The sequence below is a fragment of the Crinia signifera genome, chromosome 11, assembly GCF_055691185.1.
Source record: "Crinia signifera chromosome 11, ASM5569118v1, whole genome shotgun sequence".
Classification (NCBI taxonomy): Eukaryota; Metazoa; Chordata; class Amphibia; order Anura; family Myobatrachidae; genus Crinia; species Crinia signifera.
In genome coordinates this window covers 67,349,008-67,374,899 of record NC_139227.1, presented here as the reverse complement: position 1 = coordinate 67,374,899, position 25,892 = coordinate 67,349,008, and the positions used below count along the sequence as shown (strand labels likewise).

The window sequence follows — 25,892 nt, the reverse complement described above, 5'->3', positions numbered from 1 at the left end:
TTCCACTGCATAAACTAGTCCTGCATAAACTAGCTGGTTCTCCGACCCCTTGCCTGTTTACATCCTGCTATCTAGCCACCACCCACTTGCTTGCACCTCTTGTCATCTGTCTGTCTCCCCTTCCTACTAGATTGTAAGCTCCTCCGAGCAGGGCCCTCTTCCCTCCTGTTGTTGAAGCCCTCTGTTTCACTCACAGCTGTCCTATACTCAAACACTCAGTGACCTTCTTCATCCGCATACTCCTCTCCATCATTGGCCTCAAGCCTCTTATAGTATGTTGATTGAGTCCTCACTACTTATATTTAAGCTGTAATGTGTATTGAACTGTGGCACTCTTTATTTGTACTTTGTCTCCCTGTACTGTTCCTTTGTACGGTGCGGCGAAACACTTGTGGCGCCTTTATAAATAAAATAATAATATATGTAAAAGGTAGATTTAGTTCTTAGAAACATAGAAACATAGAATTTGACGGCAGATAAGAACCACTTGGCCCATCTAGTCTGCCCCTTTTTTTAAACATGTTACCTCAAACCATATTTGATCCTTATTTTTTTGTAAGGATATCAATATGCTTATCCCAAGCATGTTTAAATTGTACTACTGTATTTGCGTCTACCACCTCTGTTGGGAGGCTATTCCACTTATCTACTACTCTTTCTGTGAAAAAATTCGGTACTTGTTTCCTAGCACGGCCACCCCGATTTACATCGGGGTGGTCGTGTCGGAAAAATCGAGTCCATCGCATCGCATCGCATGAGATTTGGTCGCATGCGATGCGATCAACGCGACCGACCCGATTTTTTGATTGAATGAAATGTGAATAGGGTCCCTGGGACCTGATTTTACATTGGATTCAATGTAAAATATTCCCTAGACCCCCCCACCCCACGATAGACGCCAACCCGAAGCGTGGCGAGCGCAGCGAGCCCGCGAGGGGCGTCGGTGCGCGTCCTCCGACCTTTTCATTCCCCTACTATCCACGTCGGCGTGGAGTTGAGAATATATAGTGTGGCGAGCGCAGCGAGCCACCGAGCCCGAAGCTATTAAAAAGCACCGGTCCAAGTACAGATCCCTGGGGTACTCCACTTGTAACCTTTCCCTCCTTTGACTGTACTCCGTTTACTACAACTCTCTGTTTTCTGTCCTGCAACCATGCTCTTATCCATTCAACTATCTTAGAATCCAATCCCAAGCTTTCAAGTTTATTTAACAGTCTGCAATGTGGGACAGTGTCAAAAGCTTTACTAAAGTCTAGATAAGCTACATCTACAGCCCCACCTTGATCTATTACTTTAGTCACCCAGTCAAAAAAGTCAATAAGATTTGTTTGACATGATCTTCCCCCATTAAACCCATGCTGTTTTGGATCCTGTAAATTGCTGGTTTTGAGATATTCTACAACTCTTTGTTTTAAGAGTGTTTCCATCAATTTCCCTACTACTGATGTAAGGCTCACTGGTCGATAGTTGCTTATCTCTTCCTTGCTTCCACTTTTGTGCAGTGGGACTACATTCGCTGTTTTCCAGTCCTCTGGGATTACTCCAGTAGCTAGTGACTGGTTGAATAATTCTGTTATTGGTTTTACCAGCTCCCCTTTAAGCTCTTTTAGTATCCTTGGATGTATCCCATCTGGCCCCATTGATTTATCCACTTTCAGTTTTGAGAGTTCTGTGAGGACTTTCTCCTCTGTAAATGTACTTGTCTCTCCCTCAGTTTTCTGACTATACTTGCAACTTAACTGTGGCCCCTTCCCCTCTCTTTCAGCAGTGAATACTGAGCAGAAATAATTATTAATATTATCTGCTATTACATTGTCCCCCTCAAGAAAACTTCCACTCTCTGTCTTCAGTCTAATTATTCCACTTTTTGTTTTTCTCCTTTCACTTATATACCTAAAAAAGTTTTCCCCCCTTTACCCCCCTTCTTACCAAAGATTTCCCCCTTTCTTACCAAAGATTGAGTTTTCAATCGATTAGCGGTGCTTGACAAACAGCATCCGCCCAGGGCTGGCAACAGAAATCTTGGGGCCCGGTACACTGATATCTCTGGGGCCCCCTAACAACGCCCCCTTGAGCAGAACATTTTTTGTATACCGCTTATTGAATGTGTTTTTTTATTATTACAAATGGACACAATTAATATTCACTAATACTGGAGGGGTGTCTGGATAAGGTGGGTGCCTTTATAAACCATTTCTAGGCACTGCACTGCCGCAGCTATGCTTACAGCCTGTCCGAACTTTGGGGCCCCTCACAAGCTTGGGGCCCGGTACAGGTGTCCCCCTTGACCCCCCCTGTCGCCTGCCCTATGATCCGCCACGTGTGCTGTATAAACAGACTAACATCGGCATCCGAAAGCCGGAAGTAAAGAGCCGGTATTACCAGAAGTGTCATGCACGTCACATCCGCCTTCCGCGTTAACGCTATTGGCATGATTCTGTATCCACATCCGGATTGATGTAATTCCGGCCATTTTACTATAGGGTCTATATTATCTGAAGTAATGCCCAGATAAACAGCACCCATCATATGTGCCGCATATCCGCCAACTGCGGCTGATGCTGCTGGCATAATTCTGTGTATGCATCCCAATTGATGCAATGCCGCCCATTTTGCTTAGGGGTCACTGATGTCTATAAAAACTCTAAATGCAACGGTGACCATCTTAACTATGGGCTTTAATTTGATATTATATCTAACAGTCACCATTTTAACTATGGGCTAATTTACTGGTATGAAAATCATGTGTGAGTATGCATCTATAAAATGTAAATGCCACAAGTAATACCCTGGTATCATTCAATTCAGTTTACACATAAACATAGTAAAACAATATAGTTCGTTTTACAAATACAACTAGAATGAAATAAAAACATACCGTAATAAAAAATGCAGAAAAAAATCAACTTCAAAAATATATCACAGAAACCATCTTAACTCAAAATCAACGTTTAGACCAGCAGGAGAAAGGGCTTTAAGATCAAATATAAACCTCATTTCGGTCTGTGCCAATCGTATCTCTCTGTTTTTAGTACACCAGTTATCCCTTACCCATGCAATTGCACAAAAAGTTTTTATCCCATCTGTTCTGCATGGATGCTTTTCTTTAAAGTGCATTGGGAAGGGATGACTGGGGTTCCCATTGGTGATATTGCGTATATGTTCAGCCCATCTTATTTAGTTTAGTCATACCTATACACGCAAGGTCACATGTGCAGACTACAGCATATGTAACATAATTCGTATGACAGGTGATAAAGTCCTTAATGTCCACAGAAATTCCATTGATATCAAACTTAACATACTTTGGGCCAGATTCTCTAAGCTTCAAAAGTGATAAAATGGAGAGTGATAAACAGCCAGCCAATCAGCTCCTACCTGCCATGTCACAGACTGTGTTTGAAAACTGTCAGACAGGAGCTGATTGGCTGGCTGTTATCTTACTCTCCATTTTATCACTTTTGAATCTTAGAGAATCTGGCCCTTAGTGAGTGGACCTTTGCATGATCTGCACATTTTACATCCACCACATTGATAGAAGCCTTTATTTCTGGGCAAAAACCTTCTGCCGTCCATATGTAGGGCACTTGAAACTAAACAATCATTGTAGGTGCCCTTTTATAAATAAAGACAGGTTTTGGAGGCAGTGTCTCCTTCAATATTTCATCTTTCAATAAAATATTCCAGTATTTCCTAAAGACTCCTTCTACTTGCTTATGTGTTTTATGATACCCAGTATTGAAGGCTATAGAATAGTTATTTTTCTTTCCTTCTCCTTCTTTATGATTTTCTGGGTTTTTGTCCAATAATAAAAGACCTCTATCAACTTCTCCCACCTGGTCTGCAAGGTCCTCTAACCCTTTTAAATCGTAACCTTTAGTAACAAATTTGTTCACCATTTTATTAGCTTGTTCTTTATATTTTGATTTTGTAGAACAATTCCGTCTTAAATGGGTAAATTGTCCTTTTGGGACATTTTCAAGCCGGTGCTGGTTCTTGAAATACGGGGGACCCCTACTCATTTTGTCCCCCGTATTTTGGGAACCAGGACTGGCCTTTGAGCCTGGTGCTGGTTTAAAAAATCCAGGGGACCCCTAGTTCGTTTGCCGTTTGATTTTTTGAAACCAGGACTGGCTCTTTGAGCCTGGGGCTAGTTATACTCATGAGGGGGGGCCCCATGCCATTTTTTTCCATATTTTTAGACAAAAACACACATTACCATGTCTCCAGAATCGCACATGTCCTCAAATTTGCACATTTTCATGACTAAAAATCAAACCATATCGCATTTTTTTGCCGTAAATTTGCATCTCATTAAGTAGTCGAATTCTTCCCCAAAAATGCGATAAGGTGCGATTTCGGAACCATCAGACATTATGCTAGTCAGAACCCCTGTTAGACACGACACTAGTCAGAGCCCCTGTTAGACATGAAGATAGTCGGAGTCCTCATTAACAGGTGTACTGTTTTCCATCATATGGTGTAGTCAGAGAGTGTTGATTAAATCAAGTACATTGACAAGAGCGCATATCTCTGGGGGTCTAGCGCTCTCCATATATAGACTATACTATTTGGCTATTTGGCATCTCAACTGGCTCATATAATAGAGTGGGTTGCTAATGGGTCTGCTGTGACTGCCAGCCTTGATAGTATCTGGAGCTCTGCCTGGCCTTTCACCTCTACACTTATAACTGAGCGGTAATGTTACTCTAATTAAGATACCTATAATGAAACAGGCTATACTTGCCTGGAAGTGTGCTGCTGCTATTCTTCCTATGGTTGGTTCAATGGCATAGCCACCGTGTGGCAGACCCCGCGGCTGATTGGAGGAGCAGCACCTTTGGAAATGTTATTCTTTGATAATAGATGATATCTGGTACTTGATATCTATTATCAAAGAATTGTCATTATGTTGTGAGGCATATAGAGTCAGGGGCATTACAGTGTGCAGCGTAAAGTGTAAGGGACATTACAGTGTGTGGCATAACGTGTAAGTAGCATTACGGTTTGTGTCATATAGTGTCATGTTTAATGGGCATTATGGTGTGTCACATATTGTGTAATAGGCATTGCGGTGGGTGGCATGTGTAATGGGCATTGCAGTGTGTGGCATTTTGTTTAATGGGCAATGCAGTGTGTTGCATATGTAATGGGCATTGTGGTATGTGACATATTGTGTAATGGGCATTGCGGTGTGTAGTATAATATTTAGTGGGAATTACGGTGTATCACATATTGTGTAATGGTCATTGCGATTTGTTGCATAATGTGTAATGGACATAACGGTGTGTGCCATAATGTTTAAGGGAAATTACGATGGGTGACATATTGTTATTGGTCATTGCAGTGTGTGGCATTTTTGTAAAGGGCATTAACTCTTGATGCGAGGCCGCACATACTTTTTTGAAATGTGCACTGAGAGTAGGAAACTTTTTTGGCTTGGGGGAGCAAATTTTATAGTTACGCCACTGGGTTGGTTCTGATCCAGATTCTTCTCTGGATGGGACTAAGGAGTTCAGGGAACTATCTAGGCTACAGCTGAGACATTTAATATCCACAGTGTACTCGACGTTACTCACCTCGCTCCATGATAGTGATATGCCACATCTTAGATCAAACTGGGACCTCTATCTCAAAAAGTGTGGGGTGTTGCATTTAAGTGGGACACATGTATCTACAGCCACAGTTCACTACCAGCAGATCAAGCTTTTTGTGCTACACAGGGTATATATTCAGGGCCGGCGCCACCACTAGGCAGCTTTAGGCATTTGCCTGGGGCGCCGGCCACTGGAGGGCGGCACGAAGTTCAGAACCTAAGAAGCAAACAGGAGCAAGAAAGAAACAGCCACCCGCCCATTATCCATCCCAGCCTGCCGGGCCACTATGCACCATCAGTGAAAAATAAGATCCCAACTGCCAGCACCCCCTTCCCTTCCATGTAGCTGTACAGCAGACCTGTGGGCAGTTGGATAACAGCCACCCCTGTCCCTGTATAGCGATAGCAAACACCCCCCCATGTAGCCGTGTAGCTGTACAGTGCAGTTAGCCCCCCCATGCAGCTGGTATAGTAGCCGCGCGGGTAGTAGGACAACTGTCACGGATTTGCATGCTGCCGGTGCCCAGGTGTAGCTGTATAGTGACTCACCGGTAGAACTCCCCCTCTGCCCCCCATGTAGCTGTACATACCGCACCACTCTCCGCCCGTGCAGCTGTATAGTAAGATAACGGCCGCAGATAAGCGCAGTGCTCGGGGCTTTGCCTAGGGCGCAATAATGCCTTGAACCGGCCCTGTATATATTACCCCTGAGTGCATGATGGGAATTGGGGGCAGAAATGATGATAGGTGTTCGAAGTGAAGCTCACTTTGTAGGTCGTTTTGGTACTTGCTTTGTCTCATTCTGGGCAAAGGATATTAAAATTTTAGTCTCAACGGGAATACTTATGGACAGTGCCAGATTAAGGTCTAAATGAGCCTGGAGCTGAAAATTATCAAGGGCCTATCATGCTCAATAATAGTGGTTGTGGCCAGTGGCGTAGGGTGCAGCCAGAAAACCCGGAGCAAACTCATGTCGCGGCGCCCACCTCCCCCCCATAAACACATGGGCTTCAGTGCCGACCATATATCGCCAGCACTGAGAGCATATTGGATGATATATATATATATATATGTATATGCAAAATCCCTCATATATATGAAAACCCCTAGAAGTTTTGGGAACCCTGACTACAACATCTGTCCATAAGGGAATTGTAAAACAGGCTCAGATTACAGTGGTGGTGGACCACCTATTACGGTACTCATTCATTTGTTGGGGTGAAAATCTCACATGCGGTGAAGGGTATCGCACATTTAGAAGATACTGCACTAGGAGGCGCTCTCTCTCATCCCCTTTTTTAAAAAAAAAAAAAAATATATATATATATATATATATATATATATACACACACACAAGCACACAAATATATACATACATTCACACACACACACACACGCACACAATATCTTCCCTGGCACTCCGGTGTCCCAAATCTGGGTTACCACCTTAGGGATGAGTCCATTCTATACGGTCGCAGGAAAGTAGGCGGCACACATAAGGCTCCAAATTTATTTTCAAAAGTGCTGGTGCAGTTTAATGCATATATATATATAGAACACAAAATTCCCAGATTTGCGCTAATTTCTGAAATACAAAATGGTCGCTTATAACACTCAGCCCACTACTAGTTGCGGCTTTTTCAATCCAATATCACCACAATAGTGTTATCTATTGGTTTCTGTTACCTTTAATATAAGATCTTTAGCTCTAAAGATCATATATTAAAGGTAACATAAACCAAATATAGTATATATGTGGAATTAAATAAAGAAGCCTGATAACATAAGTTTTAATATATATATCTTTATTATTAGTGGGATTACATCCAGTGGAGAATATATATATTTTTTGTGCCATAAATAATAATATCAAACAGAAAATCATTTATTGATGAAATGAGAATTCTATAAAGATTGGCAAAGGTATGATATATTTCACGTGTATAAAAATAATAAACTAAATATTTTTTTGTGGAGGCTTCCTCTCCTCCTTTTCTTCTGTATCATCAAGGTAAAACCAAAATTGAACAAATTCTCCTCTTATAAAAAGAATTCCTGAGTCTTTTTCCATCTGTTCCTCTTTGGTATAAACTATCTGTAAAATAGAAGTTCTTAATATTGTTATGTATTTCCTTTTTTACATTGAATGCTTACTAATATGTTCTACTCCTTGTAGATTTATGTAAAGCACCCCTGATGAAGTCTCATAGTGAGATGAAACGCGTCGGGCATTTGTTTACATCCACTGTATAAGAAAATCTATTGACAAGGAACTGCTTTAAAAGATTTGTTTTAAAGTGTATTTTTTTAATAAATGTTTTAAATTTGATAATTTTGTCTATGGATGTCTCATGTGAAGGAAAGACAAAAAGAGATAATTGGGCGCTTGATAACACTATTGTGGTGGTATATATATATATATATATATATATATATATATATATATATATATATTACAAATTCCGACACTCACAGGATATATATTGCCAGGCGCCCTCCAAAGGTGCACCTGCAGGATGCCAATGTCCTAAGATACTTGCGGGTTGAGGTGACATTCCAGTCATAAAAAAAATACTGATAGCCAAAACTTGGAAGACAACATTTCAGCACATTTTATGTGGTCACCTAAATTTATGTGGTCACCTAAGTTTACCACACCATATACCCCTTATACAAATCATGCAACACAATAGTAACCCCCTTATACTGTACTTGCCTCTTACACATTATGCCACATGGAATGAGACAAAATTCACATAGACTGAGACAAAATTCACACTATGGCACACGGATTGAGTCAAAATTCACATTATGCCACACAGATTAAGGCAACATTCACATTTTGCCACATGGATTGAGCCAGAATAAACACTATACCAAATGGATTAAGCCAAAATTCAATATGCTTCAGAAACAGGGACATTGCGTGCCAAAGGCACGCATTAAAAATTTACACCATAATACCCATTACATGTTAAGCCACACACCATAATTTCCATTATGTATTATGCCAAACACCATAAAGCCAGGGCCAGATTAACAATAGGCCTGATGGAGCTACAGCTCCAGGCCCACTCTACAAATAGGCCCATTTTGTAGCTAAGGGCCAGGGCTTTCCAACGAGCTCAGCCCAGCATTGCTAGCCCCATGGGAACCGGAGATACTGCCAGGCAAACCTAGAACATTTTCCCGGTACTCTTTACCTAGATGGGCGCCCGCGATTGAAATCGCGGGCGTCGGGGGTAAAAATCGCGGTCATCGCGGGCATCGCGGGTAAATCGCGGGTACATAAAAATCTGCTACCCGCGATGACCGCGATTTTCCCATAGGGAACAATGTTAAAAACGCTGATTGAGCGCGATTTTCATGTAAAATGCCTCAATGCCCGCGATTTGGCCATAGGAATCAATGTTAAATGGGCCACAGAGCCCAAATAGGCACAATTAACCCTTAAAATGTCCCCCCAAATTTTTAACGCCACCCCACGATCCACGGGCATGAAAAGGTACGCGTCCTCCGACCTTTTCATGCCCTACTATCCACTAGGGCGTGGAGTGAGAATAGAATAGTGTGGCGAGCGCAGCGAGCCACCGAGCCCGAAGCGTGGCGAGCGCAGCGAGCCCCATGAGGGGACGCGGATACCTTCACAGGTAAACGCGTCCCCTCGCGGGCTTCACAGGTGTCCGCGTCGCCACGGACACCTGTGAAGCCCGCGAGGGGACGCGTATAACTGTGAAGGTATCGGCGTCCCCTCGCGGGGCTCGCTGCACTCGCCACGCTTCGGGCTCGGTGGCTCGCTGCGCTCGCCACACTATTCTATTCTCACTCCACGCCCTAGTGGATAGTAGGGCATGAAAAGGTCGGAGGACGCGTACCGCCGCCCCTCGCGGGCTCGCTGCGCTCGCCACGCTTCGGGTTGGCGTGGATCGTGGTGTGGCGTTAAAAATTTGGGGGGACATTTAAGGGTTAATTGTGGTTATTTGGGCTCTGTGGCCCATTTAACATTGATTCCTATGGCCAAATCGGGTCCATTGAGGCATTGAACAGTAAAATCGTGTACATCGGGCCTTTTAACATTGATTCCTATGGCAAATCGGGAGCATCGCGTCGCGGGCATCGCGGGTACATTTATGGCCAGCCGCGACGCGACCGACGCGATTTCCATGTTTAACATGGGTTTCAATGGGAAATCGCGGGCATCGCGTCGGTCGCGTCCCGGCCAGACATAAATGTACCCGCGATCACCACGACGGGCGCCCATCTAGGTAAAGAGTACCATTTTCCCTATAGGATAACATGGGACCCGCTAATTCCAACCTCCACCCGGTTCGAATGGCTCTTGTATCACAGAAGCTGGAGGTTGATCTCAGTCGAACCCAAATCGCTGGGCCTTCAATCTGATACCTGGTCCATATGGGTTCATTGGTTCTAGAGCTATTGTGGGTAAACCAATTTTTTTTTGGCAATGAGCAACGAGCATGGAACCCCTGGCAATGAGCATGGAACCCCTGGCAATTAGCATGGAACCCCTGGCAATGAACATGAAACCCCTGGCAATGAACATGTAGGTAGCAACACTTATGTAGCATAATTTTTAATCGGCATTATGGTGTTTGGCATAATACGTAATGGAGATTATGGTGTGTGGCTTAAAATGTAATGGGCATTATGGTGTAAACTATTAATGCGCGCCTTTGGCGCGCAATGCCCTTATTTGTGTAGCATATTGTGCATTATTGCTCAATCTGTTTAGTATAGTGGAGGCATGTCCAAACTATGGCCCTCCAACTGTTGTGAAACTACAAGTCCCATCATGCATTGCCACAGTTTTGCTATTAGGGCATGCTAAAACTATGCTGGGACATGTAGTTTCACAACAGCTGGAGGGCCACTGTTTGGACATGCCTGGTATAGTGTGTATTTTGGCTCAATCCATGTGGCAAAATGTGAAATTTGCCTTAATCTGTGTGGCATACCGTGAATTTTGACTCAATCTGTGTGCCATAGTGTGAATTTTGGCTCAGTCGGTGTGAATTTTGGCTCATTCCATGTGGCATAATGTGTAAGAGGCAAGTACAGTATAAGGGGGTTACTATTGTGTTGCATGATTTGTGTAAGGGGTATATGGTGTGGTAAACTTAGGTGACCACATAAAAGGTGTTGAAATGTTGTCTACCAAGTTTCGGCTTTCAGTATTTTTTTTATGACTGGAGTGCCGCCTCACCCCACAGGTATCTTAGGACACCGGGATCCTGTGGGTGCACCTTTGGAGTGCACCCGCCAATATATCTCCCTGCATTTTTCCTATGCCAGCCCTCTGCCTTTTCCAGGCATATATAATTAGTTAAAAGTATTCACACAAATAGAGACACACCCATGAGCAGACCACCCAAACAGAACACTGGTCACGCCTCCCACATTATTAGGTGCTGGCCACAACCCCTATTATTGCGCATAATAAGCCCTTGATCATTTTCAGCTCCAGACCCATTTAGACCTTAATCTGGCTCTGCATAAAGCCAATTAAAAATTATGCTCCATAAGTTCTGCTTATCTATGTGCTCATTGCCAGGGGTTCCATGCTTTTTGCCATGTTGGATTACATGTTCATTGCTAAGTGGGAATACATACTCGTGGTAACTTGGGGACAGCCACCTCCGTGCAGAAGTGACAGCCATTGACAGCTGGGCAGAGAGCGGGGGGCTGCCCGGCTGTATTCAGAGCACTGTAGGTCCCAGCTATTTGAAATAATACCCCTTTCACATCAGAAAATGTAGGGCCATTGCCAGGATGGCCCCTTTTACACCAGCCTAGTCCCTGCATTTTCTGGTGTGAAAGGGAATGAAAACCACCCCCTAACCCCCCCCCCCTTTTAACCGCCTATATTGTTTAACCGGCTATATCTTCAGAAACAACTGACCCATTTACATAAGATCAGTATAATATTGAAGAACTTTTAAGTGGGCCTAGAAGTCCCATGAAACTGGGCCATTTGGTTCCAGAGAAATCTTCCCTCGAAGAACATGAACAGCCATGAAATTACATTTCAGAAATAAAAAAATCTGTTTACCCGCAATATCTCTGGAACCAATTAACTCATATCATATCATGGTATCAGATTGGCACAGCGATTTGGGTTTGAATGAGATCAACCTTGAGCTTCTGTGATGCCATGGGGGAGGGGGGAACGGACTGGCAGCCATTGAACCTGGGTGGGTGCAATGTTATCCTGTGTGGAAAATGTTCCAGCTGGTCTGGACCGGGGAGCTAGCAACACAGGACTGGGCTCATTGGAAAGCCCCAGTCCTCAACTACAAAATGGGCCTATTTGGAGAGTGGGCCTGGAGCTACAGCTCCATCAGGCCCATTGTTATTCTGGCCCTGCTTATGGATGTCTTTACCCCACAGATATGTATTTTTGCAGAATTTTAGATGACGTTTTAGATAAATACACACAGTGCTTTGTTATCTTATGCACGTTGGCGAAAATATGGATGACTCAGTTGTGGATTGCCTTGGCTGGTCCCAAAGTTGATGCATGGATATCACTGGTCAAAATTTTATAAAACATGGATAGATGGCTGGAATCTCCCTCTCATACATGTCCAGTGGACCCAAGCTATCATATCATATGAGGGCTAGTAACTCAGCTCCTAACTCTCATTTTTCAAACACAGACTGTAACTTGACAGTTATGAAATGATTGGCCGGTTGTAAAGTACCAGCCACTGTATCACTTCACCAAACTTAATAAATCTGCCCCTCTATTTGTTGTGTCCCATATAATAGACAATTATCTAACTTGTAGGGCTGGCCTGCTGTAAGAAAGTTGTCCTATAAAACTATTTTCACTTGTTCTTGTTTTGATCATATAAAGTCTCTGGTTTCCTGTCCTATATTATAACTACACGTATACGACTTTACAAAACTGTGAATCTTTATTGGCAAATTGACACGTAATATTGGATAACAGCACTGTTAATTGTTACATGTATGTTTATTTTTCTTGCAAAAATCACAATAAAAAATATAAAAAAAAAAAAAAAAATAAAGTGCTTGGATTTCTCAGTAGGCACATGCCTAAGGGGGTGGCATGGTAGCTTCCTTCCCTGCATGATGGTCAAAGCATGGGACCTAAGATAGTGTGGGGTTCCAATGCCCACAGGTGCCCCTGGTAAAGCTCCTGCCATCCAGAGCTAGGCTGTGGGTAAGGTTCAGCTCCCAGCAATGGAGAAAAGATCTTTCCCCTCCATCAGGGTGACGTCCTGCTCAAGGGTCAGATTGGACCCCTGAAGCCTCTGTAGGCATCAAAGATGCAGTGGTACTGGGAGAAATCGCCAGGGAAATCATCAGCTGAAATCACCAGGGATCTCCATGTGTACAGGGTCTAGGTCGACGGAAGCGCACTCAAGCGACCAGCCCTGCAGTTGTCGCTGGTCGCAGGAGCACAGTGGCTTCCTCCGGCAGAGTGTCTCGTTTTCATCAACAATCATGGCTGATGAAAACAGGACACTCAGCGATTTGGTCGCTGAACGACATCATTCAGCGACCAAATCGCTCAGGTGTGTACGGAGCTTAAGTGCAGTCTGAGGGCTGCAATTCAATAGTTTTATTAACTGTTAATTAGGGGAGATTTATTGAATCTTGGAAAGAGAAAAATCAGATAGAGATAAAGTACCAGCCAACAGGCTCCACAAAGTGATGGGTACTTTACCTGGCTCTCCTTAGATATTTACAACCTATTAAAGAGGACAGATTGATAACTTGCCCATAGCGTTAACCATTGTGAAACTTGCATTTGGTACATGATAACTTTCCCACGCCCTCCCTCTTTAGGTTTGATCCGTCGACCGTCTCCACAATCAAAACAAAGCCATAAAGCATTTTAAGTACTCAGATCTCCAGTTGGGGACAGAAGACAAGGACTGGGTACGGGACATACGCGTTGTAGCTTTAGATATAAATAAAATAAAGACAATGCTGAGTATCACTGAGGTCCTGTATAACAACAGGTCGCACACAATTGTAGCACACATGCACTGTGTATAGGAGTTGTATTGTGTAATGTGCAGTTGTCTATCACTGTGGGTGGGAGCCTTTCGTTCTCTCACGGCCGGTTCTACATGACATATCCTTCCGCCCTCTCCGCCTCAGACACGGCGAATCCTCTGCACTCCTAACTAGGCGGAAGTAACCAACGTCGGGCAATGAAGTAGCGAAACCGACCGTGTGGACTCATCACCGCTAAAGGTAATCACCGCGAAATACTTCGTCCCAAAACCGCTGTTATGTTCTGGTCTCATTCTTTCCACGTTTGCCACGGTCGCGCACCGACGGCGGAAGGACACCTTGTGCGAGGGACTACTTCTTATGATAGCTGTGCTGCGGCCTCGGCCTCGCCGCCATCTTGAATGTTAATGTTTCCTTACGAGAAAAAAAAAATAATATATATATATATAAATATCCCCCCACTCTCCCGGTGCATCACTTGTGACATTAACCCTTTCCGCCTCACACGCTTTGTGCCCTGCCATCTGCAATAGCGGGACCCCCCCTACCCCCTCACATGTTCTCATGTCTACAACAAAATTGCACTATTTGTAATAAAATCCGTGTTGTGTGATTTTAGGGCGTCCTAACCCTTGCTGGACCGATCTGAAGGGAGGAGGTGTCCCATCCTATTGCCTCAAACACAGGTACCATTTTACTTGCATTTCTTTTCTCTTTATGTTGAATATCTCTGTTTCTTTGTTCAAAGTTTTTTTTTTTCTCTCCAGCAAAACACAGGGGAGGTAGAGGCGTGGTGCTGGGAGACTGCTCCGGGTAATTACCCTTCATGTCCTATCACTATAGGTTATTTCTTGTTTTTCTTATTTCTGTCTGATTGTCAAAAAGGCCTTATTCTCTCTTTTTCCTGCTCCATCAAAAGACTGGGAAGGCCTGACCCTCTATTTTAGGTGGCTAGTGCTGATACCTGATCTGTATGTGTGACATGGCAGCCAAAGGTTTAAATGTCCCTTCCTTCCTAATCCATTTTTTTCCCCAGATCCCTTTCTCCTTGTTGCCTAAACAGCAGAATCTCAGTACCCCCTGGCATGTTGCTATTTGTCATTTAAAGGTCCCATTTGCCATAGATGGTTTGTGTAGGCTCTTTGCAATGCTATCTTTATGAAACCTTATTAAGTATCCAGTTTATACTACTACTGTGGTGTGGAAGTGCTTAAACCACAACACCTACAGTGCTGGTCATGTAGTGACAGTAATGCCCTGTACACACTGTGCAATTCACGGTCACTTTCTATTACATTTGACTATATAGTCAAAATTGCATCAGAATCGATCAGATTCTATCCCAATTCGATACTAATGCGCACTCCCGTTCAGTCTATATTGAATAGGAAAATAGACTGCAGGCAAGACTATATAGTACTAATCTGTACTATATAGTCAAGATTGAATGGGTTCACTGTGCCGTGCGATCCGATTGAATAGAAAATCACAGTGTATACACCCCTTAAGTCCTATCACACATTGCCCATAAAACACAGCTTGGGCTGAAGTTGTGATTACAGCTCTCATTTTATAGTCTATATGCATTTTCACCATCCATCCAAACTAAAATAAGACTCCATGCTTCCTATGATTAGTGTGCCAGAGGTTTTCCAGTTCTACATAGATCACTGAGCAATTTGCATATACAATGTCTGCACTACTTAGTGTATTTACATAAGACATATATAACTACTCTTTAGATTCACCATAAAAACGGTCATTTTAGCACCCCCTGCTTAGTCTGAAGTATTTCAATTTGTGTCAAATGACAATAACCTATCTAAAGGTCTTATGTGTGTTTATGTTAATCCCCTTTTGCCTTGTGTGATTCCTATACACAGGGGGTTAATTTTCTTCTCTAATTGATGTGTTTACAAATGACATTTGTATCTCACAAGAATTGTTTGGGAAATACATAGTACACAGAACTGTTCTATTGTAATAATGATACAGCAATTAAGTAATGTTGGTGAAGGGGAAATATATTTGATGTAGCATATTTTAATAAGCCTATTAGCATAACATTATATTCTACATGCTTAGGATTCAATTCCCATCATTATCCGCATCATTACTAAAATATCACATTTTAAAATATACATTCATTTTAGTGTTTCCTACACTATTAACTATAACTCCTTATATAAACCGGTTTAACTGGAGCTTAGGAGGAGTTTTCATCTCCTCGTTGCTTCCGTCACTTTGATGTCACTGATCAAGAAGCATTATCTCTTCTTAACTTTAAACGTAACTGGCATTGGATGACAGTGAATGGTTAATCACCCCTCCCCTCCTATTATTCATCTATATCCTGCTTTTCATGTAACAAAATGTTTAACTTTGCAAAAACTCTGGTGTGATAAATGAAAATCTGTCAGCATCCAGCATTGTTACTTGTACATTCCTGAGGGAAGGAGGCCTGAACATCTGGGTGTGTAGTTTCAGGACATTTAAATCCACTTCTGTATTGTTGTATTCTATTGGCTGCCGTATGGCTGGGAGTTTTTTTTTTTCTCCTCGTATTGCTTGCATACATCACATTCCGGATATGATGTGTATTTAGCTTCCTAGTGGTAGAGATTGTGAAAGCTTTAAACAATAGAAGAATTGTGAAAGCTTTAAATAATAGCATCATTTGTTAGTGTGTGAATTGCAGGTCTGTTTTAATGTTATTCACATCAATTTAGATAATCTATTCATGATTTGACAATATATAATGATAGTAAGGGGAGTAACAATGCTATCTGGGGATTTGATACATATTTTCCCCTGACTGTTGATGTGTATAGCTGCTAAACGTTTACAAATCGCTAATTATATAAGTTAGTTTGTTATGATGTGTATTCTAGCACAAGTTGCATTTATGTATATTGGTATAAGTAGGTATGCAGTTACTGTATATTGTTTGCAATCTGTGTGATGCTCCCAGGAAGCCACAAGATGGCAGTAGTAACTATTCACAGTATTTACTTCTTGTGGGTACATTGGTAGAGATTGTAGCTGCAGTGAACACACAAAAAATGCCTATGTCTTAATGCTAAACTTTCTTTTGAAACAGGATAGCATTTGAGGTTACAAATGAAGGCTACATTACTAAAGCCTTCATTTGTAACCCGGAGCGACTAGTTATTGTTCCAACTTTACTATTTCTCTTGAGCCTCCAAAAAGCAATATTGAGCATATACACACACTGCAATCTTTCTAACGCCCAAACAACATATTGCATTGTTTGGTCGCTAACGATTTATGGTCCATTTAGGCCCCCATACATTAACTCGATTTAGGCCGATTTCACCCATTTCCGACAGAACAGGCCGAGAAATCGAACCAAATCGGGTCAGTGTGCTGTCCCCTCAGGTCCGATGTTCATCAGACCTGAGTCGAAGGTCGGACCAGCCTTAGTGTTGTTCATTCTACGACCCGCTATCTTTGAAAACCCATGCAGTTCCTCTTCCCTGCCTGGGGTGTCTCTGTCTGCTGTGGTGTCTCGGTACTTGTTTAGTTTCACGGCATCTGATATATCGGATGCGATATCGACCGATATATCGGCCGATGCGATCCAAATTTTTTTTACCTGTTCATAACCCCACTATCCACTACGCATGGAGTTGATTTTATATAGTGTGGCGAGCGCAGTAAACCGTGTCCCCTGCTGCGCTCGCTACACTATATAAAATCAACTCCATGTGTAGTGGATAGTGGGGTTAGGAATCGTATCGCATCGGATCGTAGTGTTCATTCTAGCACCCGCCGTATTTGAAAACCCATGAAGTTCCTCTTCCCTGCCTGGGGTGTCGCTGTCTGCTGTAGTGCTTCTAGCACAGTGTGGTCTGTATATCGGCACTGATATGCAAACAAGACCTGTGCTAGAAACACCACAGCAGACAGCGACACCCCAGACAGGGAAGAGGAACTGAATGGGTTTTCGAACATGGCGGGTGCTAGAATGAACACTAGGATCGGCCGATATATCAGACAATATTGCATCCGATATATCGACCGCCGTGAAACTAAACAAGTACCGGTGTTTCTAGCACAAGTCTGGTTTGCATATCAGTGCTGATATACAGACCACTGTGCTAGAGGCACTACAGCAGACAGCGACACCCCAGGCAGGGAAGAGAAACTGCATGGGTTTTCAAAGATAGCGGGTGCAAGAATAAACATTAAGCATACAGGTCAGACATCGGACCTCCCTCACGACGGGTCAGGCAGGGAACGGGTCGCATGCGGTCCATCAAAAGTTAACCCCTTCACGACATATGACGTATATATACGTCATATGTCGGTTGCGGGGGAATCAAGCCAGCTCACGGAGTGAGCTGGCTTGAAAGAGAGCAGGTAATGGCTGTATATTACAGCCAGGTCCCTGCTCTCACGGCCACGAGCGGCGAGTTCGCCGATCGTGGCCGTTTAACCCTTTAAGCACCGCGGGCAAAGCGACCGCAGTGCTTAAATAGCTGATCGGAGGGGGGGCGCCCCCCTCCGGCGCCGATCGGGGCCCCCCGCAGCGAGATCGGAGGGTGCCGATCGGTTGCCATGGTAGCCAGGGGTCTAATGTAGACCCCTGTGCTGGCCGTGTATGCATACCTATTACATCCTGCCTCAGGCAGGATGTAATAGGAAGTGCATAAAATCACTACGTTCAGCCATAGAGCTCTATGGCTGAACCTAGTACAGGCGATCGCGCCCCCTAGTGGTCAAGTACACTAGGGGGCCTTGTAGTAAAAGTAAAAAAAAAAAAAAAAAATAAAGTTTAAAAATAAAAAAAAAATAAAAAAATATTAAAAGTTCAAATCACCCCCCTTTCCCCATTTCCCAAATAAAAATAAATAAAAAATAAAAAAAATAAACATATTTGGTATCACCGCGTTCCTAAAAGTCCGATCTATTAAAATATAACATTAGTTATCCCGCACGGTTAAAGGCGTAAACGGAAAATAATCCCCAACGCCAAAACTACGTTTTTTGGTCGCATCGCCTACCCAAAAAAAAATAGCTAAAAGAGATCAGAAAGTCGCCCATATCCCATAATGGTATTAATTAAAAAGTACACTTCAGCCCGCAAAAAATGAGCCCTCACCCAGGTCCGTAGGTGGAAAAATAAAAAAGTTATAAGCCGCAGAACATGGCGACGCGACGCAAATTCGAAAAACCGTAACATATTCTATTTTTTTTTTTTAGTCGTAAAACGTAACTATAAGTTTGGTATCACCGGAATCGTAACGACCCATAGAATAAAGATAACCCATCATTTTAAACGAACTATGAACTCCAAAAAAACCGTAACCAGCGCAAAATTGTGGAATTGCGTTTTTTTTTCTTTTTACCCCACATTGAATTATTTCCTGATTCCCCAGAATATTATACGGTATAGTAAATGGTACCATTAAAAAGTACAACTTGTCCCGCAAAAAAAAAGCCCTCATGTGTCTATATAGCCGGAAAATTAAAAAAGTTACGCTTATTTGAACGCAAGGAGGAAAAAAAAATAAAAAAATTACCTTAAAAGGCAATGTCGTGAAGGGGTTAAGGACTGCATGTGATGGATCACACATCAACACATGAAAAAGGTCAACATGAGTTTTTCATGATTTTTTTTTTTATTTTTTAAATTGACTTGTTCATACTTTACCATCCCAGTGAGGATGGAGGGAGAATATAATAGTGGCCGGCAAGCACAGTGGTACACTTATATGGTGTCCATGTCTGTGCCGATCTTTTTGACCATGTAGACCTAATTTGTGTCGCCTTATTGACTGTTGACCTTTTGAGCCATACCCTTGTCCATTTTGCCATAAAAAAGTTTGGGTTTAAATGCTCCTTTTTAAATCCCCACCCTCATTTAAAAAAATCATTTGGTGGGGGCCCACTTCTGAACCACACCTCCATTTGTTTTTATATTTACCTGGTACATGCATATAGCTGGAAATTTGGTCAGTCCCATTCTAAAGGTGCCCATACACGTTGCGATAAGCAGCGTGCAATGCAACGCCCTATCGGGCGGATCGCACACGTGCATTTTGCATGCGATGCAATCCGTGGGCAATATGCTGTCAGATGCTGATTGGAGAAAATCTTCATAATTGTTCAACCATCCCCCGCTTTATTTATTTGTATAATTTGTATAGCCTCTACTTCCCTGCAAGCCCCATAGACAGCAGATGACATCCCGTTGTAAACATATTTTACCAAACACCTAATTAAAACAGAAATTGAGTCTGTCAGGGTAGTCTATGTTCACATTAACTCAATCCTGCCAATATCAAATGCTTTGTTGCTAATCATAATTCAGACATCCACAAGTGTATGCTCGGCATTTGTGACTGTATCATTTGTACAATCTGCAAATATATTTATGACATCAACTTCTAACAATGTTTTATTGTTTTTAGGCACACCCATTTGTCCTATTTGTCAGGGCCTGATCAGAGAGTGACTAAATGCAACTAGGCCAGGCTGAATGTTGGCATGAAGTGGTTGGGCGAATCCAAGAACATGGTAGTGAATGGCAGGAGACATGGCAGCAGGCTGTCCAGTGAACACTATCTGAGTCAGAGTAAGCCGCAGAGTTCTATGAGAGAAAACTTGAGACCCAGCAAAAATGTTTCTGATCAAAGATCAAGCAGGTGTAAGTAGTTCTTTGTTTATCTGTCACTGTGCTGTCTACACAGCATATCTCGGGGAAACCATAGCCATTCATATGTGTATTTGGTCATATACGTGCTAAATTCATATCGCCTAACAAATAATATTTTCCCTCTAAAGTTAGAAAGCCTTTCAGTTTGCACTGACTGTGTTCATCCCTGTATTTGAAAACTGGACCCCGTTAAAGTGACTGTATCCAATATTAACCTGAATTGTCATGTGCAGGTTGAGTCTTTCTTATGTGAAATGCTTGGAAGCAGAAGCATAAAGGGCCTTATTCTAGTTCACTCTTTCTGACAAAATCCTTCTTAGATGGACAAAACCATGTGCACTGCAGGGGGGCAGATGTAAAATGTGCAGAGAGAATTAGATTTGGGTGAGTTATTTTGTTTCTGTGCAGGGTAAATACTGGCTGCTTTATTTTTACACTGCAATATAGATCTCACTTTGGGCGGGATGCTATATAGCAGAAATGCGGTAAAAACCCCGTTTTCGGGGTTTCTACCGCATCTCTATATGCTATATGGCGCCTCCGCAGTGTCAGCGCTGCGGAGGGAATCGCCAGCTAAAGCTGGCGAATCCCTGCAGAAGCCTATGGGCTTCTTACCGCAGCGCTGTTTGAGGGATCCGTCACGGATCCCTCCCAGCGTGCCCTGCGGCCGGCGCCGGGGTCTGCGCATGCGCAGATGGACTCCCGGGTCACAGACCCGGAAGTCCAGCGCCGGCACCGCATCGCAAGGGACAGCTCTTACCGCAAGAGCTGTCCCTTGCATGAATAACGGCATATGTTATAGCATATGCCGTTATTAAAAATGCGGTAGCCAGCGATAATGGGCGCGGATGTTACAACATCCCGCCCTTTGAAGTAAAACCCCACCCAACTCTAATTCTCTCTGCACAAGTTACAACTGCCCCACCTGCAGTGCAAATGGTTTTGTCCATCTAAGAAGGATTTTGTCAGAAAGTGTGAAGTAGAATAAGGCCCAAAATGAGAACTCACCAGTATAGATAACCGTGCACTCCAACTCAGGAGCTCAGGTCCACAAAGGGTAGTGTTCCCGATTGGCTGTTTTAGCGGGGCGCTGCATCCCGCATGGTTTTTAAAGGGCAAAATGTGCCTTGGCGCACCACTAAAACAGCCTGCTCTCTCCCTTGCTGGAGCCAAGTGAATTGATACCATGCACACGTGCATGGCATCTATTTGCATTATAGAGAGATCTTGGGGGAAGCCCAGCACCTCTTTTCTCAGACAGCTGTGGCACACCTCAGTAGTGATGTAGAGGGGTCTGGACCACCCCCAATATTTATGCCAGTGGGGTCCCGCCACCACATCTCAACACAAAATAGTGTCCCTATGAGCGGGATCACTAAGGGTGTTGCAGCCAGGTCTCACAGGATACAGAGAATTTTTTTTATTATTATTTTTTTAGATTGACCTTGCGCCTATCCCTGCCTATGGGATACAATTGGTTGTATGATTCACCTTTCATGCATAAATGTGAAGACAAAAACAATACGTTCCAATAATCCCTTCGCACTGATTATTCTCTTTCTTAGTTTTAATTCTCACAGTGTTACCCAAAAGAGAGAAAAATAACCACAATAGTGTAATACAATTACATAAAATATGATGTTGATAGGACTCGTACCCTTTAACTATGTATGCTGTTTAAGTATACAGTGATCGCTTCTGAGGGGAGCGGTATTGTCACCATTGGATCATAAGCCTCCGATACAGAGTATTGCATGCAAAATACAAAGGAGGTTGTATATGGTGCAGTATCGTTTTAATAAAAACAAAGTGAATACATATACAGATGGAGCGTCCCTCTTCTTTGCAGGGGCTGGCGGTGGATTCGCCAGCCACCGGAAGGGGACACGCGTGTGTACCTTTTACTACGGAGCTCCCCACCGATACACCACCGGCCCCCGCTGCCCGATCCCACCTCCCCGCTCCCCCTCCTTACCCTGCCCGTCTCCCTGAAGCAGAGACAGGCAGGGTTTGCATCCCCGCCGCCAGGAAACAGGGAGGCGCGTGCGTGTGGGACGCTTACACGTCCCAGTCAGATGGAGCATCGGCTCGCTAGCAGGGGCGTTCTGGTGAGCCCCAGCGCTGGCTGAGAGGCGCTCCATCTGTACAAAGTGCAGCAAAGTGGACTCTCACCCAGCATAGAGATCCACATGAAATGCAGACATATGAGCAGATGGAAATAACAATCACAGGTATCAGGGTTCAGGTCACACGATGTCCACACTTTTTCCTCCAAGTCAATGCGTTTCAAAACACAGGGTTTCTAATTCAAGGCATCCTCGCTCATGTCTGCTTTTCATGTGGACCTCTATGCTGGGTGAGTCCACTTTGCCGCACTTCTCGCACTTTGTATATGTATTCACTTTGTTTTTATTAAAATGATACTGCACCATATACCAGCTGCGACGGGGAGGTTTGGCAATGGGTGGTGACAGGGAGGGTCGGCAATGGTGGGAGGTGCAAAACCAGTTTGATTTTGCAGAGTAAATTATTGCCCCTTTAAACAAACTGGAGATTTCTTACCAAATATCTCACTTTCTGACTCTCTCATCCTATTACATTTCACCCACTGTTTCTTTATGTAACATCATTTTCTAATTATAATTATAGGTAGTAGTGCCTCTACACATGCCTTTGAATCTCAGAGTCGCTATGTACCTTCGTCTGGAATGTCTGCAAAAGAGCTATGTGAAAATGATGATCTTGCAACAAGTCTAGTATTGGATCCCTATTTGGGGTTTCAGACCCACAAAATGAATACCAGGTACCAAAAACCAATCTCCATGTTTGTTTCTGTATGATTTTGACAATTTTCTTTTCCATGCACTCCTCTTGCAATTACAATAATCTATGCAAGACACAATGTGGCGATAATGGAAAGAAATAAACGCAGCAAGTTATTTCAACCTATTTTGTTTGGGTTGGATGGATCCATCCACAGTGGTAGGGATGGACATCGGAAGCCAACCATCAAATGATGGCAGTACTTCCACCATTGAAACTTTCGATGCGATGGTAATTAACCATCGCATCAAAAGTATTCGATGGTGAAAACTAGTTATATGACTAGCGCATGCGCAAAAGCCTGTATTGCCATTTGTAAGGTGGTAATTGGGTTTGGTGACAGGGCCCAGGCTCTGAGCAACATATTACTTTATCACTGGACATTGTGTGTATAATATACATATATAATATTCACACAATGCCCAATGATAAAGTAGTATATTCATTTTGTACACATTATTAACACTTTAACAGCAAGTAATCAAAATGTAATAAAAATAGATAAATTGTAAACTAACTCGCTTTAGGTTTCACTATTTTTCCAGATAGGAAAATGTCTATTTATTAAGGCAAGTGTAACTACACACACACAAATAAGGGAGATGATGGTACAGTGGTCATCACATCATTAATATGGTGAGATAAATATTGCAAAGAGCAGGGCCAGCTCTACCATTAGGCAGCTGCCTAGGGTGCCAGGATCTGAGGGGGCACCACTAATAATGCTACACACTAGGCGATTCTAGCTTCCATCGTCAGCTATATGGTCGCTCAGTGACCATATTGCCGGTGATACCTAGCGACCTTCGCCATGTGTGCGCTCCCACCGCAGCCCAGCGACGGTCGCAGGAACTTGCTAGAATCGCTGGTCACCAGTAAAATACTGATAACCAGCAATTCAGTCGCTGAGCGACCAGGTCACGTAATATAAAAAAATAGTTCACTATATATAAAAACAGTTAAGGTGCCCCTACACTGAGGCGATTTGGTCTGATTTTGGCCAATTGCGACCAATCGCCACGTTAAATCGGACCAAATCGCCTCTTACTGACATGCCGTTGGGTCCCGTGCGCATCGGACCCGACCAGGTGGTCGGACCGGCAGGCCGTCCACCCGTTCCTCCTGGCGGTGAGGCGGGCCGGAAGCAGGGATGCATGCAATCTATCACAACGGATCGCATGCGTCCGTGCTTCCGAGAAGGTCCTGGCAGCTTGCAGGCTGTCGGGTGTCCGTACACTGCTGCGAGGCCTCGCAGCAGTGTATGGGCACCTTTAGCTTGGTCCATTCCACTGGTACCCCAGGACTGTGTATATTGTTCCTCACTATATTCACAGAAACAGACAATCTCTGACCAACACTTCACTGATGATCATATAGTGGTTGCTGCCTGGTAATACTAATGCAGTATATTAATGAGTGTTGTATGTGACTGACATTCACAGATATCTGTAGCTAGTTGTATTGTGTACTTATTATTATTGTAGCTTGCCTGAGCTGGTATAACATTCAGTGACGTCTCCTCCTCTGAATCCTCCAGAGCTCAGTGTGTCTGTGAAATTTGCTGCTGCTTGAGTGACTGGTGCTGCAGGGTGAGGTTTGTGCTCTGATTGGCTCTCTGAGTCAGTGAGACCCAATCAGAACTAGCAGTGGGCCCTGTTGCCTAGCAGCTACAGCAACCATAGAGAGGGAGAGGGAGGGAAGCAGAGAGAAAGTCAGACAGCCTCCAACGAACCTAGGAAGTTTCCCTGACACAGACACAGCAGCCAGGGGAGGCATATCTTTTGGGAATTACAAAAAATAAGCCACCATCGGTACACCATCGAATGATTAGCATTCGATGGTGACAAACATCGGAAGGTCACCATTAAATGGCAAAAACACTAACATCGAAAGAAAACCATCGATGTTTCCGAAACATCGACCATCGATGTCCATCCCTACAGTTGGGTAGTTGCCACATTGTGCTGTCATTTATTTACTTGTCTCATCTAGCGGCTGAGCATTTAATTGACCGCTACATAAGGCATTTATGACTTGTCATCACTGTCTTATATAGGGTGCGACCATCATTAAGTAGAAATCCTCTTTGTGCCAGACAAACCACACCATGGCGTCACTGATTGTCTGCACATTCTCTTTACCAAAATAATCAGTTTTTCTTCACTACCACACTGGATGATTCCCATTGTTTGTGTAAAGTTTAAGGGCACTGGTGTTCCTGCTCACTATTAATTTGGTTCAGTTCACATTACTCTTTTCTGGAGATAAACTGAACATGACATGTCTACTTCAGGAAGGTAACCTCGCTGCCTGAAATCCTTAATATTTATTCTAAAAGGAAATCCATGATAAGTTTAAAAAGGAAACTAATATTTAACTTTTTCTACTATACTTGATAATGTCAATGGGAATAAATCAATCCACATACAGATAGAATGTTTCTTTAACTTTTCACACTTTTCTAAATAGTTGCCCAACATTTCGCAATAGTTTCCTGTAAAAATAACATTGTATTTCCCTCCATCAGGTTTCGCCCCATTAAAGGGAGGCAGGAGGAGCTGAAAGAGGTGATCGAGCATTTCAAGAAAACTGAACACCTGGAGAAAACCTTCAAAAGTCTGACATCTGGCGACTGGGCTCGGCATTATTTTCTGAACAAGAATAAAATGCAAGAGAAACTTTTTAAAGAACATGTAAGTCCTTTTTCTGTCATGTCATCCTTTTTTTACTATATTCAACTGGTGTTAACATTTGGACTGCATTGACAGCCATTTGTGTTTT

General features: G+C 43.2%; 1 protein-coding gene across 2 annotated transcripts in view; it reads left to right on the top strand.

The window, feature by feature from the left end:
• The first annotated feature begins 13,694 nt into the window (after positions 1–13,694).
• Positions 13,695–25,892, top strand: part of KMT5B (lysine methyltransferase 5B) — a 29,247-nt gene continuing 17,049 nt past the window's right edge. The window contains exons 1-6 of one of the 2 annotated variants that reach the window (XM_083165110.1): positions 13,695–13,846; positions 14,226–14,292; positions 14,374–14,419; positions 20,044–20,279; positions 22,938–23,091; positions 25,639–25,804. In XM_083165110.1, the coding sequence (XP_083021236.1) occupies positions 20,120–20,279; positions 22,938–23,091; positions 25,639–25,804 (480 nt within the window). In that variant the 5' untranslated portion in view covers positions 13,695–13,846; positions 14,226–14,292; positions 14,374–14,419; positions 20,044–20,119. The remainder of the gene's footprint in view (positions 13,847–14,225; positions 14,293–14,373; positions 14,420–20,043; positions 20,280–22,937; positions 23,092–25,638; positions 25,805–25,892) is intronic. The other variant, XM_083165111.1, reaches the window with a different exon arrangement.